This window comes from Diceros bicornis, chromosome 12 (genome assembly GCF_020826845.1).
Source record: "Diceros bicornis minor isolate mBicDic1 chromosome 12, mDicBic1.mat.cur, whole genome shotgun sequence".
Taxonomy (NCBI): Eukaryota; Metazoa; Chordata; class Mammalia; order Perissodactyla; family Rhinocerotidae; genus Diceros; species Diceros bicornis.
The window spans coordinates 53,864,686-53,879,164 of record NC_080751.1 but is presented as its reverse complement, the minus strand read 5'-3'; the positions used below and the strand labels follow the sequence as shown (position 1 = coordinate 53,879,164).

Sequence of the window (14,479 nt, the reverse complement as noted above, 5' to 3'; positions counted from 1 at the left end):
AAGAGATGAGTGAGAGAAAGTGCAATAGAAGTGTTTTTTTTTTTCTATTTTAAAAAATTATTTTATTTTTTTAATGTAGTCTTGAGAATATGACAGGGAAAAAGAAATAAGGCTGAGCTAAGTAACTATGGGCTTTGACCTACACTCCTGTGTCTCCTGTAGGTAAAGAGACCAATGAGCTGGGCCTAGTATCCTGGCAGCTCTCGGGTGCTCTTTCCTGGGATGATGGAAGCTGTTTAGAATTCCTGAGTATTGAGGAGAGGAGTTAAGTAAGTTGAAGTTTACTTAGTAGCCTTTTTCCATATCAAGTATCCAGGTTATTCTGTGTCTCAGAACATGCTAAGATTAGAGAGTGGGAACCAGAAAGACAACCTAATTAAGAACTTGGTGTCAATTATTGCTGGCAGTACAATCCTAGGATTAGACCTTCAAGCACAGGTACCAGTTAAGGTTTCCCATATCCTGAAAATGAACTCAATGGAATTTTAGGTGGCAAGTTGACAAGGTACAACAGATGATTTAAGGCACAAGCGGCCATTCACCTGAGGGGATGAGGTTGAGGAGGCTGGCTTTAATGGGTGATGGCAGTCCTTACTCACCTGTAGATGTCTCGGGCCATTCCAAAGTCTCCAATCTTGGCCACTCTTCCAGGGCCTGGACATGTCAAGAGGCAGTTTCTGGCAGCGATGTCCCTGGAAAGAAAAAAATGAGAAAATGCACTTCCTAATTTTATCCCTGGTAGGATAAATGTATGACATTCATCGCAAGGATTTTCACTTCCAATTTGAAGTTCAAATAGTTCCCTCCTCTGCCCTATAGTTCCTTTACTTCATTATACTTCAGTTTGAAAGACATAGCTATACCAATTCTAGGCCTCAGAACTAACAGAGAAATGGAAAAAGATTAGGGAGATGATTGGAAATGTTTAATGGGATAACAATAATGAAAATAACTATAATAGAAACTAGAATTTATTGGCTTTTTACTATAAACTAAGCATTGTTCTAAGTGCTTCATATCTAACTCTCATCACAACCCTATAAGATAGATGGTGCCATCTTAATCCATGCTAAAAGCGGATAATATAGGGACATGAGAAATGCCATTTGGCTTTAGGCTATTGTTTTATACATTTTGCTGATGGTTTCTGCCAATTGTTTGAAGGAGTGTCCTGGGACAGCATGACTTCCATACTCTCAAGTTCAAGTAGGTCCAGGTATTCCCAAATATTTCTATTTTTCTTTTTTTTTTTGGTGAGGAAGATTGGCCCTGAGCTAACATCTGTGCCCATCTTCCTCTATTTTATGTGGGACGCCTGCCACAGCATGGCTTGATAAGTGGTGTGTAGGTCTGTGCCCAGGATGCAAACCTGCGAACCCTGGGCTGCCAACGCGGAGCATGTGAACTTAACTACTACGCCACTAGGCCAGCCATTTTAGTTTTCTTTTTTAATAAGCCATTACGGTTCTTGCATCCACGATTTTATCTAAAGTCTTTGCTAAGCCATATGCATCATTGTTACATGGCTGAAGAATCACTTCTTTCAAGTTATAAAGTTATCTTGTCTTCTTTGTTGTTCTATTCCAGATGGCCTATTTTCCTACAGCATGCCTCTAAGGCATGATTAGAAGCTTTCCAAGACTCGTCAGCTTCTACTGGCTGCTTACCCATTCTTGATATGTATGTGGGAACGAAGGATGCAGCCAGAAGCAGCCTGGAATGGGTCTCTAATAATATTAAAGTCCTGGACAGAAAAACAAAACTACTTCTTAGGGGGCACAGGTGGTGTTTTCATATTTTCAACTGCTTTCATGGAGGTCCTGATCTTTGGTTGAGAAAGAAGGACACGGAAAATAAACAACTGGGTAGCATCCCCGTGGCTTAGCGGTTAAGTGTGTGCGCTCTGCTGCTGGTGGCCTGGGGTCAGATCCCGGGCGCGCACCGACGCACCGCTTCTCCGGTCATGCTGAGGCCGCGTCCCACATACAGCAACTAGAAGGATGTGCAGCTATGACATACAACTATCTACTGGGGCTTTGGGGGGGAAAATAAATAAATAAATAAAAATTATTTAAAAAAAAAGGATCCGGATTGGGGATCATGGCTTAGGATACCAGAACAGTGGGCCAGGATGGGAGATGGTGTTGTTAATGCCACTGACATGATCCAGGACATTTAAGTTGAATTTTGAGGAGCAATGTTGAATAAAATGCCCTAATAAAACTCTAAAAGCATAACACGTATGACATCAAAAAGAAGAAAAATAGTGGGATATATAGCTATTATTTCTCAAGAGAAATACAGTGAAGTAGACCAGGAACAATATTTATGGCTCCAGAAATGTCTTTATGCGGATGTGCATGGAATGATTGCTTAAAAAAGTGATCTTGAATTTAATGGCAAGGAAGTAAATGTAGCATCATAGAACACACCAAGAATTGGTAGAATGACACATAATTCTTGAAATGGCAATAAAGTATGTCCAAAGGAAACAGATCTAATAGAAAAATGGGAGTATGTGGATCTGGTGAAGGAGGTCTGCTCTGAATTTAGGAGTGCGTGGGAATCTGTGAATCTTAAGGCAGATATAAGGTGTAGAAGAGAGAGAATTAGTTGTAATACTGTTGTGGGAATGTACCACACACCTCCCAGAAGATATAAAAGACGCTTTCCTAATCGCTCTTACCCCAGAAGACAAGTTTTGATTGAGACGGACAATTTTTGCTAGAAGTTGCCTTTTACTTATAAAGCAGATCATCTGATATATTCTTGATTTTATCTCTGACATTTCACTTCTCAAAAAAGATAAAAGGAGCAACAAACTATTACTCTGGGATCTAATTCTGACCTTCAGTAACTATGTACAGATATGAAAGTGATAGGAATCTTGAGAGAATGTGATCCTATTATCTTATTAGCTATAGTAACAGAGCACTGGATATAGTCAAAATGTATCATGGCTCTCGGGAAGCAGATTTCAAAATAGCAGAGGAAAAATGGATATGCTCCCTCAACCAGAGAATCTGTGTGCTTGGTGACTAACATGGGGTGGAGATGAAAAAGCAGAAACGATCTCAGGGAGAAGCAAAGGGCTCTGAGACCTGAAGTCACCAAGGTGACTACACCGGTTGCTCTCGGATGAGTCCCAACTTAAAGGATATAGACAAAAGATTGATGGAAATATGGATCTAACCAAGAAGGAATTCCAAAAAGAGCACAATCTTGGCATGTCTGAGCAACAATAAAGCCCAGAGCTGAGATTTCTGGGAAGTTCTGAGCACAAGAAAAAGGGCAAGAACGGCAATGGCAATGGCAATGGCGCTGTGAAGCAAAGGGTGAGCTTGGGCTGAGGACATAAAAGACTGGCCCCAGCTCCTCTCGTGCGTCTATTTTCTGTCTAGCACAATGATCTGCAAGTTGGAAATGTTTAGAAACAAGAGGAAGATCTGAAGACCAAAATGATGATGTGACAGCAACAGGATAAACCAATGTGAGAATTTATCACCTTGTCACAGGAATGACTTTGGGACTTGGGTGAGTGTATTTCTTGATCTTTAATTTCCCCATTTTTATTAGGGAAGAAAGCATAGCTTGTTATTGACTTATGTGCTTTTCTATTTCTAAACTCATACAGCACCTCTCATTTCCTACTTTGTACTCACATATTCTACTTACTAGGAACATGTCTTTGAAGACATGGGTTAATAAATGATTGCTAGTTCACCAGGTTGTTATTTACTAAATTAGAAGCAAATCATTAGGACAGCTTTGCAAAGAGCCTAACAATCTATTTGAATTTTCAGATTTCTGAGTCAAGCTGTCAGCTGAGAAAAGTCATCAACATCCACATGGAAAGAAACATGTGTAATCTATGATGCCTACAGCATTATATGTGGACTTGACGTCCCAGTCCAAACACCATTTAAACACAAAGGTCTTATAGAGTAGAAGAAATGAAGTATAGAAGTAAAGAAAATAATCATTATGCTTCATTTCAGAGTATTTTAGAAAAAAAATTATCTAACAAACATTATTGTGCCCCACTATATGCCAGGGATACGAAGATGAATACAGTAGGGTCCTTGCCTTTGAGTTATCCATAGTCAAATATGTGAAAATATGGATTCCTTACTTCCCCTTAAGGAGCCCAGTTTTCTAGATGGGGGAAACATTAAGGTGACACAGGACTTGAACGCACCACTGCAAGATAGAGGCAGGAGTCCCCGAAGGAGGTCAGGAATATCTCATGTAGGTGTCCAGCACTGGGATGGGTATTTTATGATACTCATTTTACATACGGGGCAAATGAAGCCCTGATTCCATAAGTAATCATCTTAAAGACAAATGAAGCTGATCATCCAAACAACTCTGGAGAAAGACCTACTGTTCTACTCTGAAGGGGGAGATCTGGGCCCTTGAGACAGGGAAGCATACAGAAGGCGGGGGGAAGAGCAAGGTCACTGACTCACCGGTGGATGAAGTGATTTTCCTCTAGATACTGACATCCACAGGCGATGTCCTGAGCCACGTGCAGAAGGTCCAGCATGGCAAGGGAGGAAGGCTGATTCTGTGGGGACATGGAAACGATCCACTAACGAGAAGCTCTTGGAGGAGAGAAAATCTGAAACACTAGCTTCCAGGGCTCGCAAGTAGGCCAAGCATGGACACGCTGTCCACCTGGGGCCCTGGCCACACAGGAGAAATCACCTGGCGGCTTTAAACAAATGCAGATGCCTGGGCCTCCACCCCGACTGATGAATTACTGTCTCCGGTGGGTGCAGATTTTGTAGGTTTCACAGCTCCCCAGGTGAGTTAACGTGGAGCCAGGGCTGAGACCCCAAACCACAGGAGCCCAGGATGGGGCAGATGACTTTCGCTTTTCATTTATTCTGCACATTCTTCCACCCTAATCTTCAGAAACATTTGATCCCTTAAACTTATAAACAAGCCCTGAGAAAATCAAGAGGGAAAAATTTTTTTTTAATCCTCTATTTAAATGTTTAAAAATATTTTTAAAAATTCGTTTTCTTCAAGAAGATCTAGACTTAAAGGGGAATGAAAAAGAAAAGCTTTTGGAAAACGCTGGGCAACTGAAAAGCGATCTCAAGCTTTTCTGTATGAAGTCTCCTTTGTGTAAAAGGAGACGGCACCCTCTCTGGGGTGCAGCCTGTCTCAGCTTCTCGGACAGCCTGTCGAGTGCTGCGAAGTCTTTTCTGAAGCCACCATCCTGTCTTCACTCTCTTTTAATTCCTAAATCCCCGAAGTCTGCAGGAGCACGTTGTCGTGCGGGGTCACATTCACTTTGTTGTTCTGTGTTTATTTTTCCATGTCTCTAAGCTAACTTTGAGGTCCCCGAGGCAGGGTCATCAGCATTCACGTCCACGCTATGCAGCACAACCCTTGGATCACAGCAGAGGTCCATGGAAATGGGGGGTTTGTTGGTTGATTACAATTGAACTAGGATTTACTTAGATGCCGGTGGGGGTGTTCTCTGTCATGGATCAGGGCCTCCCCAGGACTCCTTGGAGCAATCATGTGGGTCTGGAGGAGGCAGAGAGAAGCCGTGCTGCTCGAGGCCATGCTTCAAGTCTGGAGGAGACAACTTAGGGAGGGGGAGTTTCTGTCCATAGAACATCAGGCAGTGATTACATACAATACAGCAAGTCCAAGTACATGGTCTCCTTGGTGCAACGTGCTGCGTGGTCAGTAGGGAAGAGAGGTTAATCTCCATATTAAAGATGAGAAGGCTGAGGGCTCAAGAGAGGCTAAGTGACTCACTCCAGGTCACACAGCTAATTAGGTGGGGCCAAAACTGCCCTGAGCTGGACTTTAAGGATATGAGTTGGGGGAGGAACAATTCTAGGATTTAAGGTTGAGCTTCCCTGAAGATCGTGTCAGAGAAGGGATGCAGTATATGTGGACACGGTGCCCAGTACCCAAGTGAATACAGAGCACAGCACACAAACGCAGTGAGCAGCATATTTCAGTGGTCAGTGGAGCTGACCTGGGCTTCATCCCTGTTCCTCCCTTACTGGCTGTGTGACCTGGAGCTAAGTGCTCTGCCTCTCTCCAAGCCACAGTGTCCTTGTCTGTGAAAGCGGCATGACACCATCGATCTCACTGGATTGTTATGAGGACCCTCAGAAAGAGGCGCAGAATGGATGCTTCATCAAGGGGTCTGCAGTTATGCATGGGGTTACACTGTGTAGGGTCGTGGGGGTCTCAAGAAACGGTCCTTGTGTTTGGCTTCTCCAGGGGCCTTGTTAGAGTCAGAAGTACCAGGCACTGTGAGAGAGACAGTCCCCATTTCCTGGAGAAACGAAAGTAATATACTTCCGAGGGAAATACACATCTATGTTGCTATTATATGTATTAGAAATATCTTCAGGAAAATGTTTTCTCTTCCTACCAAAGGAGGACCCAGTCCTAGCTTCCCCTGAGTCTCTTTGTGTCTTAGCCCCCATCACTCAGGATGCGAGGACCATTGTTCTCAAATGCTCTGTGAGCCTGGCGCTGCAGGGACTAAATCTTCCCAGGCATTAACCCACGGACCAGGTTTATCTGGGCTCCCTGTCTTTGGCTGCTCAGAGCAAATTAACTTCTCCGCTAATCAGTCTGCACAGAAGCAGATAGTTGGCAACCCGTGGCGTGTGTGTGTGTGCTCACGTGTGTGTGTGTGTGTGTGTGTGTGTGTGTGGTTGGGGGAGGTGTGGACGTTGTTGCAAAACCAATACCTAAACTAGCAGTGAGAGTGTAGTGGTGTGCCCAATGCCATTTGTATCCATCCTGGACAAAGAAGGAGGTGGAATCAGCGTTTTTTTGCCCGATCTGCCACTTCCTTTGGCAACCAGACATTCTTCAGGCAGTCGTGGTTATGGATGTAGCCTGTCCAGCAGTCAGAGAGATCTCGTCCAGTATTTCCTGAAGCAAGGCAGGTGGGATGCCCTTCGATCAAACAGGCGTGGGAATTCCCGGGTTAAATAGGTTTCTTTATCACAGGAATTATCAGAGTCTTTGCTATATACTAATGTGCATTGAGAATCAAGAAGAGGGAGACTGCAGTGGCTTTGGAATTTGACCACAGAATTCTTTCGAGCGTGCATATGAGTGTGCAGCACCTCAGGGCACCGGCTTCCTTTCTGGGACACTGTTTAGACTAATATCCTCTTTTTACAGGTGAGAAAACAGGCCCAGTGAAGTGGGATGATTTCTTTCATCACAGCTTCTGAGGGGCTATTCCCAAAGGGTAATATATACTAATAAGACAGAATAATACTGATATTTATCCTTTCCTTAAGTAGCTTCTCCATAATCATTTAGAGACAAAGACTCACAGGACATGGGATAGGAATTGTTTCACCAAGTGAAAAACTGAATAGGGATATATTTAAAAATGGATGCATATAAGGGCGAGAGGGAAAGGTGAAAGGAAGAAGCAAATGCAGACGGGGGACACAAAATACAAAGAGCAGCAAAAATCCATTTTGAGGAGTGATGAGAAGTTACTGCAGGAGCCCTCGTATTTCCTGGCTCCTAATGTGGCCGACTTTTCACTGGCACCAAATGCTCCTTCATGCATTTTGGAGCCAGCGTCAGTATGGCAAAATCAGAGCCAAAGATCTAAACCTGAGCATTAGTCCATCGGAGGTTCTCACCTGTACACTGTGACTTCTGGGATCCAAAGAGCCACCTGTGTACTCTAGAGCCATAACTTATAGGCATCACCAAGTTCCAAATAGATGCAGACACTATTGTAGTTAATGACCGCCCCCTTTAATAAAGAGATTACTGACTCCTTCATGGCTTTTGTCATTATTGATTGAATCAACAGATACTAAAAGACAGCTATTCGTGTATATCTGGCATATATTAAACCCTCAATAAATACTTGTTGAAAAAAGATAGAGTCTGCATTTTTCTTTTTTTTTTTTGATATTAAAAAAGGTCCTTTCTTCTTTAAGAGCTGGGGTCCTGGGACCAAATGATGTTTTCATCTGCACTTACGAATTTCATTTCCGTGATAGACATGGTTGGCCAGAGCCTCTATTCTGTCCACTGAGTACGTACGTCTGTTTTGTCACTTCATGTCCATACACACATTATCTGAAGCTGGAGCCTCTTAGACCGTCTCTGAGGTCCTTTGATCCTGATGATCTGTGGACCACTGAGGCCCAGGGAGGGCAGGAAGTGAGGATAGAGACCTCATCTGATTCTGAATGCCCAGGCAAGTGCCTGTGCACCGCAGGTCATTAGGTAAGCCCTGACAGTCTCAGGGGGTTCAAACAAATGAATCGGGTGGAATTCAGGCCTTTGAATCCAGTGACTTCCACAGCCTGGAGGCACAACTCTGCCCACCCTCTCTTCAGCGTGTTTATTTCTCTAGCCCTGGCGTCCATTAGCCAGTCCCTTCTTCATTGCATGTAGGATTCACTGATATTAGCCCCCTCTGTCCACTCTACATTGCATTCCTTCCCACAGTCACTCTGGTCCTCACCCTACTACGTCGAATCTTGCGGCTCTGAGAATTCATATAGGATGCCCAGCAAACCTCTTAAACCCCCTGCAGAAGCTGCTATCACAAATGCATTTGCATGGGGTCACTCCGGAGGGCTGTAATGTGACATTTTAAATCACTCCTCATGGGCAGGTATCTCAGGAAGGACCAGCTCCCCTGGGATGGGTGGCCGTATATGAGGGTGAGGAGAAGGATGATTGGGGTGCTACTGAGGCTTGGAGGCATGGTTGGCAAGGAGAGCCACCAAAGGAGGAGCAGGATCAAGTGTTAAAAGAGCGAATTTGGCGGGTGGAATCCTGACCTTTAGAAGTGGCTCTCCCAAGGGGAGTCGACTGTCTTCTGGTAGTGGGCATGCCCTGGGCAGTGCCTGCTGTGAGAGGTCAGAACTTGGCAGCAGGCCCCTGCTCTGAGCCTCCCTGGGGTGGCACTGGGGTGGGAGGTGGGGGGAGATGTCAATGATCTTTCTTTCCTTGCTGGTGCTTTGTTCTCTGAGACAATACTCAAACTACCTTTCATCATCAGGGGAGAGAGAGACCTTTGCCTGCAAGAGAGAGAGAATCCCCCCACTCCCAAGGTCCTTGGACTGGCTAAGTGGTGGGTTCTCAGAGCCCCTGTCAAAGGAGGTCTCTCTTTTGCATGCATAATACTTCCTTCTCCTCAAGCCTCAGGAATGCCCAGTGGGATAACCATGGATCTGACTCTTCCCGAAGTCTGATGTCACGTGTCCCCCATTTGACCTCTGCCAGAAGCACTGTTGAGAATCTCAGGGCATGAGGGCTGAAGGCTCTGTCTGGCTGGGTGGTGCTGGGAAAGCCATTGAGGCTGGTGCCCAGACCCTGGCAGAGCCGCCTGCATAGCTGGCAGTGTTGGTTCTCAACGACCCAATCTCATGTTGACACTGCCTGGCTTCTCAAAGAGGATCATTGGGATAAATAGCACAGCAGGTTGGAGGGAGCACTGAATCAGTAGTCACAAGTCCTGAGTTCTAGACCAGCTATTCTACTTCTTGTGTGGCCTCGGCAAGTCACATAACCTCTCTGAGCCACAGTTTTCTAGTCTGTAAAATGGGGGTAAGATCTGTCTACTTCATAGGATGGTTTTGAGAAATGTGAAAACTATGAGGAAGATGATAATAATGGTGATGAGGATTATTACGAGGTGGGGTTAGTCTTTTCTCCCTCACATCCTCCTGCCAGGTGTACTTAGGTGTACACACACTCATCTTTTCAAGGAGTTGGACAAGATTCTTTTTATATGCCAAGATGGGTCACCCAGGGGCTTGTAGGAAGAGTGTGGAGGCTCCTAAGGCTAAGGGATTCTAAATGTGGCCTGACTGAAGGTGGGGCTTGGAGCAGGCGTGAACTTTTGAGGGTTCTGCCACCACTTAGAGTCCTTGTGAGCAGAGTGTTCAGTTCTGGGCTCTCTGTAGCAGAGCGGCTGTCAGTCTGTCTCTGCTTTCTTGGGGGTTGGGAGGGTGCAAGTCTTCCCTGTGGTCCTCACAGTCCAGCGGCAACTCGAGGAAGCCAAGTCCTAACTCGGGGGTCTGCTCTTCTCCCGTTCCTGGTGCCCCGGGCCTCCTGAGGACCCTGGCAGCGACAGGAGTGGGCAGCTGGACTCTGGGTCCGCCCAGTGTGCTGCGTTCTATAATGTAGAACCACCTCTGAGACGTTCTAATACAGCCCTGGGATTGCACACTGCAGAGACTGAGGTTAGAGGGGGCAGACTGCCCTGAGCCTCGTGGTTGTACAATGGCCAAGCAGGCCTGGGGCGTGGCATTCCCGGGTCCACCTAGGTTTCTTCACTCCTCCAAGCTCTAGCTCCTTCGCCATCACAAGTGCACAGCACCTTCCTAAATACCTCAGCACTTTATTTTGATAGTAAAACTACAAAGTCAGGATGTCGCCATTTGAGGGATGAGGACCGTGGGGTCCAGAATGAGTGGATGTAGAGTCATTTGCCCCAGGTCAGTTGGTTGAGTTAGTGACATGGCTGGCATGAAAGTCCCCCTCTGTGCTCGTCTCTATCACAGACCGGCAGGCTATGAAAATGGATTCAGGCCAGAGAATCCACTGCACAAGCCTTGCACAACCTCCACAGCACCGTTGGCCACCTTCTGTCCACTCTGTCCCAGCCATGCCCCCAGATCCAAGGCCGAGGGCTGTTTCCCTTGACCCTCTGAGTATGCCGCTTCCTAGGCCGCCCCCTCTTGCCCCTTCCACGCCCTGTTCCGTTCCATGGCACAACCACTGGGGAAAGACTGGTTCTCACTCACCGGGCGAGGGCGGGTCTCCCGGAGGAAGGACTTGAGGTCTCCTCCCGCCATGAGCTCCAGCAGGATAAACCGGGGCAGGGCTTGCAGACTCACCCCAATACAGCGCACTATGTTCTGGTGATTGAATTTACTGCAGAGCAGAGAGGAGTAACCAAATTTAACTGAGCTGAGTCTGGGAAGATCTTAGGGGGAACATCAGGATACAGTTATATTTTCAGCAGCCATGTTATGTGAATGCATTCTGTAAATGTGGGTAGCAGGGGTCCCCTGCTGAGCCTAAGCAGAGAATCTCACTGCTGAGCTGGTGGAAGAACCAGAGGGTGGGCCCAGCGGGAGTTCAGTTTGCACAAGAGTATTTGGTTGGAGGCCGAGGACGCTGTACAGGCACTTGTGTGAGAAAGTGGAGTCGGGGGACAGGGCAGCATCGAGTGTCTTTCTCAGAGATTGGTGCATGGACGGCTTGCTAGGATTCGTGTTTGAGTTCTCTGAGGAAGGGCTCAGGTGGAAGTTGGAGGAACTGCTTTCACGAGGGACTGTGTGAGACCTGCCAAGTGACTGTGTGTGAAAGAGAGCGAGGAAGAGGGCATTGGATCCCACTGTGGATCCCTCACGGAGGCCCTGAGATTTGGGTTTCCTTGTTAATGTGATCATATTAGGACACATGGGGCAGGGGGCCAGGGAACACCACATGGGCACACACACGCTGAGCTGAATGACTGGGTGACTAGACGCTGAAATATAAGGGGGGTTAGTTATTCCCAAGTAGTGAGACTGAACGATTTGGGCCTCCTTCCATAAAATCTTATACTTTCCAAGTTTTATTCAATAATCATATATTACACGTACAATCAGAAAATAAGTTATTGTTAAAGCAAGACGCTGAGCCCCCTGTGTGTCCTCCTGTGGCTCCAGACCCCACAGGCACATCATACACTGCCCTGGCCTCAGTTCCCTGCCACTTCCACTAAGGGGAGACCCCAGGCCTCCCCAACCTATCAGGGTGTTCGAGGCTCCCCCGTGCCACAGGAGGCCATGAGCTGGCCAGAACTCCAGGTCAAACCTCTGTGTCCTCCTTAAGGTGATCTGCTGTCAGAGCCCTGGGCACTGAGATTCCCACCTCCTTGGGGGCCCTGGAGCCACAAGTTGCAGGGTGCGAGCCAGCTGGGTGGACCAGGGTGGAACAGCCTCCAACAGGTTAGGGGCACATTTCCTTTACACGAGATCTAAGAGCTGGGATTGGTGAAGGGCCTGGCAGAAAAGTTACCTAGAAGGAAATTATGTCTTCTACTGTCAAAAACTAGGACGCTCTATTTCTTAAGAAAAAGGGAAAAAGAACCAATGTACGACACAGGGATGCTGGTTGAAGGTAGAGTGATATTGGTGGGATTATTAGGCCACAGATTATTAGGCCTTTTTTTCTGAGACAGCCATCTGGGGCTGTTCCACTGGTAAGACCTGTTAAGAATTTTAGGAAGAAAAGGGTGTGCTGGAGGTTAGCACGGTTTCTTTCGGAGACATCTGTCTGTTAGAAATGTCTCCACGTTCCTTATAGAGGTGGGGAGGTGGGGGGAGTGTCTCTCTGTGGCTTTACCTGATGATCAGGGCTTCCATGAGGAAATCCAGTTCGTCCTGTTCGGAACACACCTCAGGCAGCGTCTGGGCACAGAAGGGGAAGGTGGGAAGGAGGAGAAGACTGTGAGCAGCAAGAGTGAGAGGCTGTCAGCCCAGAGCTGCGGGCGACACAGACTGCTGGCCAAGGTCAGGCCCACGAGGGAGCCGCCCCTTACCTTTACTGCCACTTGCAGGGGGCTCGGGTCGTTGGGCATTCCAGACACCTGACCTTCGTACACCTCCCCAAATGCGCCATGGCCCAGACCCCTGTGCAAAGGAGAAGGCAAGATGAGGCGAAGGTGGGTGGGCCACGAGAAAGGGGCTGGGGGCTCATTTAGTGGACACACACACAAGGCGGGGGTCATGCACCCACTCGAGAGCCACACTCTCAACCTGGTTTTTCTATGCAATCCGGGGTCTCCATTGCTTCATCCGAAAACCGGCAAGAAAGCTTCCAACCAGGGATTCATGGCACTGGTTGAACATTCATTCAATGAATACTTATTGGGTCTCTGATATTTGCCTGGGACGTAGAGGTGAATAAGATCCGGCCCTCGCCGGGGGTGGGGGTGGAGGTGGGAGGGCAGGGAGGCTCGCCCTCCCTGGGGAGGGACAGATCACTGGCAGATACTTCTGTGGAGTGTGGCCAGTGAATGATAGAGGAATGCACAGGGTGCTCTGGGAGCTCGGACAAGGGAGGGGCCGGGAAGGCTTGGGAGGGGCACTTGAGTGGACTTTGAGGAACGCCCTGGTTCCTCCCATCTAGTCCTCCTCTCATTGTACAAACCCCATGAACATACAGCATGCTAAAATAAATGATTCAATATCCCTAGTGGCCCTAAACATGAAACCTTCCCCCCCACCCCGGGAGGGCTGGAGGTGCCCTGAGGGGTGGCTTTGCTGGTTTCTTGAGGCAAGAGGAATGCGTGGCGCAGGGATGACATCCAGCACCTAGAACTCCCCCTCCCCCACCTGTCGCCCCAGAGGACACTGGCGGGGCACTCACCGAAGGAGGGTGATGTTTTTCCGCGGCACCTCCTTCAGGTCACTGATGGAGGAGGTCTTGCCAGCGAAGCAGTAGTTGGGGTTGTAGTCGGTCATGATGGTGGAGGTGCGGAGCTTGCTCAGCTTGTACTCGGGGCTCTGCAGCTCCATCTGCATGGCCTGCAGCTCCTGGTGCTTCCGGCGATACACTGCAGAGAGAGGGAGGTCACCTGCAATGTGGCCTAGACCAGGCAGCCTGGGCCTTGGAGCCCAGCACAGGCCACCTCCTCCAGGAAGCCTTCCTGGATTTCCATCTCCTCCTCTGAGATCTAAACCTTTCCATCACACTTAGTAATACTAACAAGATGATTACAGATGCAAAAGTGTACTTTTAATGGAAAGATTATTTAAAATAAATGTAAAGCTTAAAATCATGTAAATGGAAAAGATTTTATTGCATCCTACAGGGGCACGGATACATTAGTTTGGGTCCTCCGAGAAGCAGACCCAAGACGGGATTAAATGTGCAAGAATTTTATTAGGGGAAATGCCTTTGAGAGAAAATCGGGAGTGAGCACAGGAAGGCTGGGAGATCCATCAGACTGTGTTCAAAGTCTGACCCCACATGCAGGAGAGAGCAAGGGAGGGCTGAGTAAAGACCCTAGACAGCCATGCAGCCCAAAGAAGTTTCAGCAAGACTGTTGGGAAGTTCCGGAGCCAAAGCTCGCCATCAGAGGAGTCCCATGTCTCCGTCGTTGGGCAGGGCAGCCTCAGTGCAAACACAGCAGTGGATTTGAGAGTGCAGCCGGGGCTCCTGTCACCTGTGCTTGCTACAGTGTGAGAACTGCCACAGAGTGAAAGCTCTCTAAGCTGGCGCCTGAGGACCTGCGTTCTGATTGCAACCTCGTTACTAACAAGCTGAGAGACACTGACCAGGTCACGTGACCTCTTTGGACCTCAGTCTTCTCTGTAAGCAGGGACAGTAACTCCTGCCCTATCCCCTAAGCCCCCCCACTCTCCACCCTCTAGGGTTGTGATAATGAAATGAATTCACTGATATAAAACAGATTTGAGACTTCTAAAGAGCTCTACCAGTG

At 47.5% G+C, this 14,479-nt stretch overlaps 1 protein-coding gene across 1 annotated transcript in view; it reads right to left on the bottom strand.

The window, feature by feature from the left end:
* Positions 1–14,479, bottom strand: part of ALK (ALK receptor tyrosine kinase) — a 693,809-nt gene that overhangs the window by 18,490 nt on the left and 660,840 nt on the right. Inside the window, exons 20-25 of the mRNA XM_058551519.1 lie at positions 13,405–13,591; positions 12,575–12,665; positions 12,379–12,443; positions 10,788–10,917; positions 4,470–4,567; positions 600–692 (exon numbers count right to left, since the gene is read on the bottom strand). Of these exons, the coding sequence (XP_058407502.1) occupies positions 600–692; positions 4,470–4,567; positions 10,788–10,917; positions 12,379–12,443; positions 12,575–12,665; positions 13,405–13,591 (664 nt within the window). The remainder of the gene's footprint in view (positions 1–599; positions 693–4,469; positions 4,568–10,787; positions 10,918–12,378; positions 12,444–12,574; positions 12,666–13,404; positions 13,592–14,479) is intronic.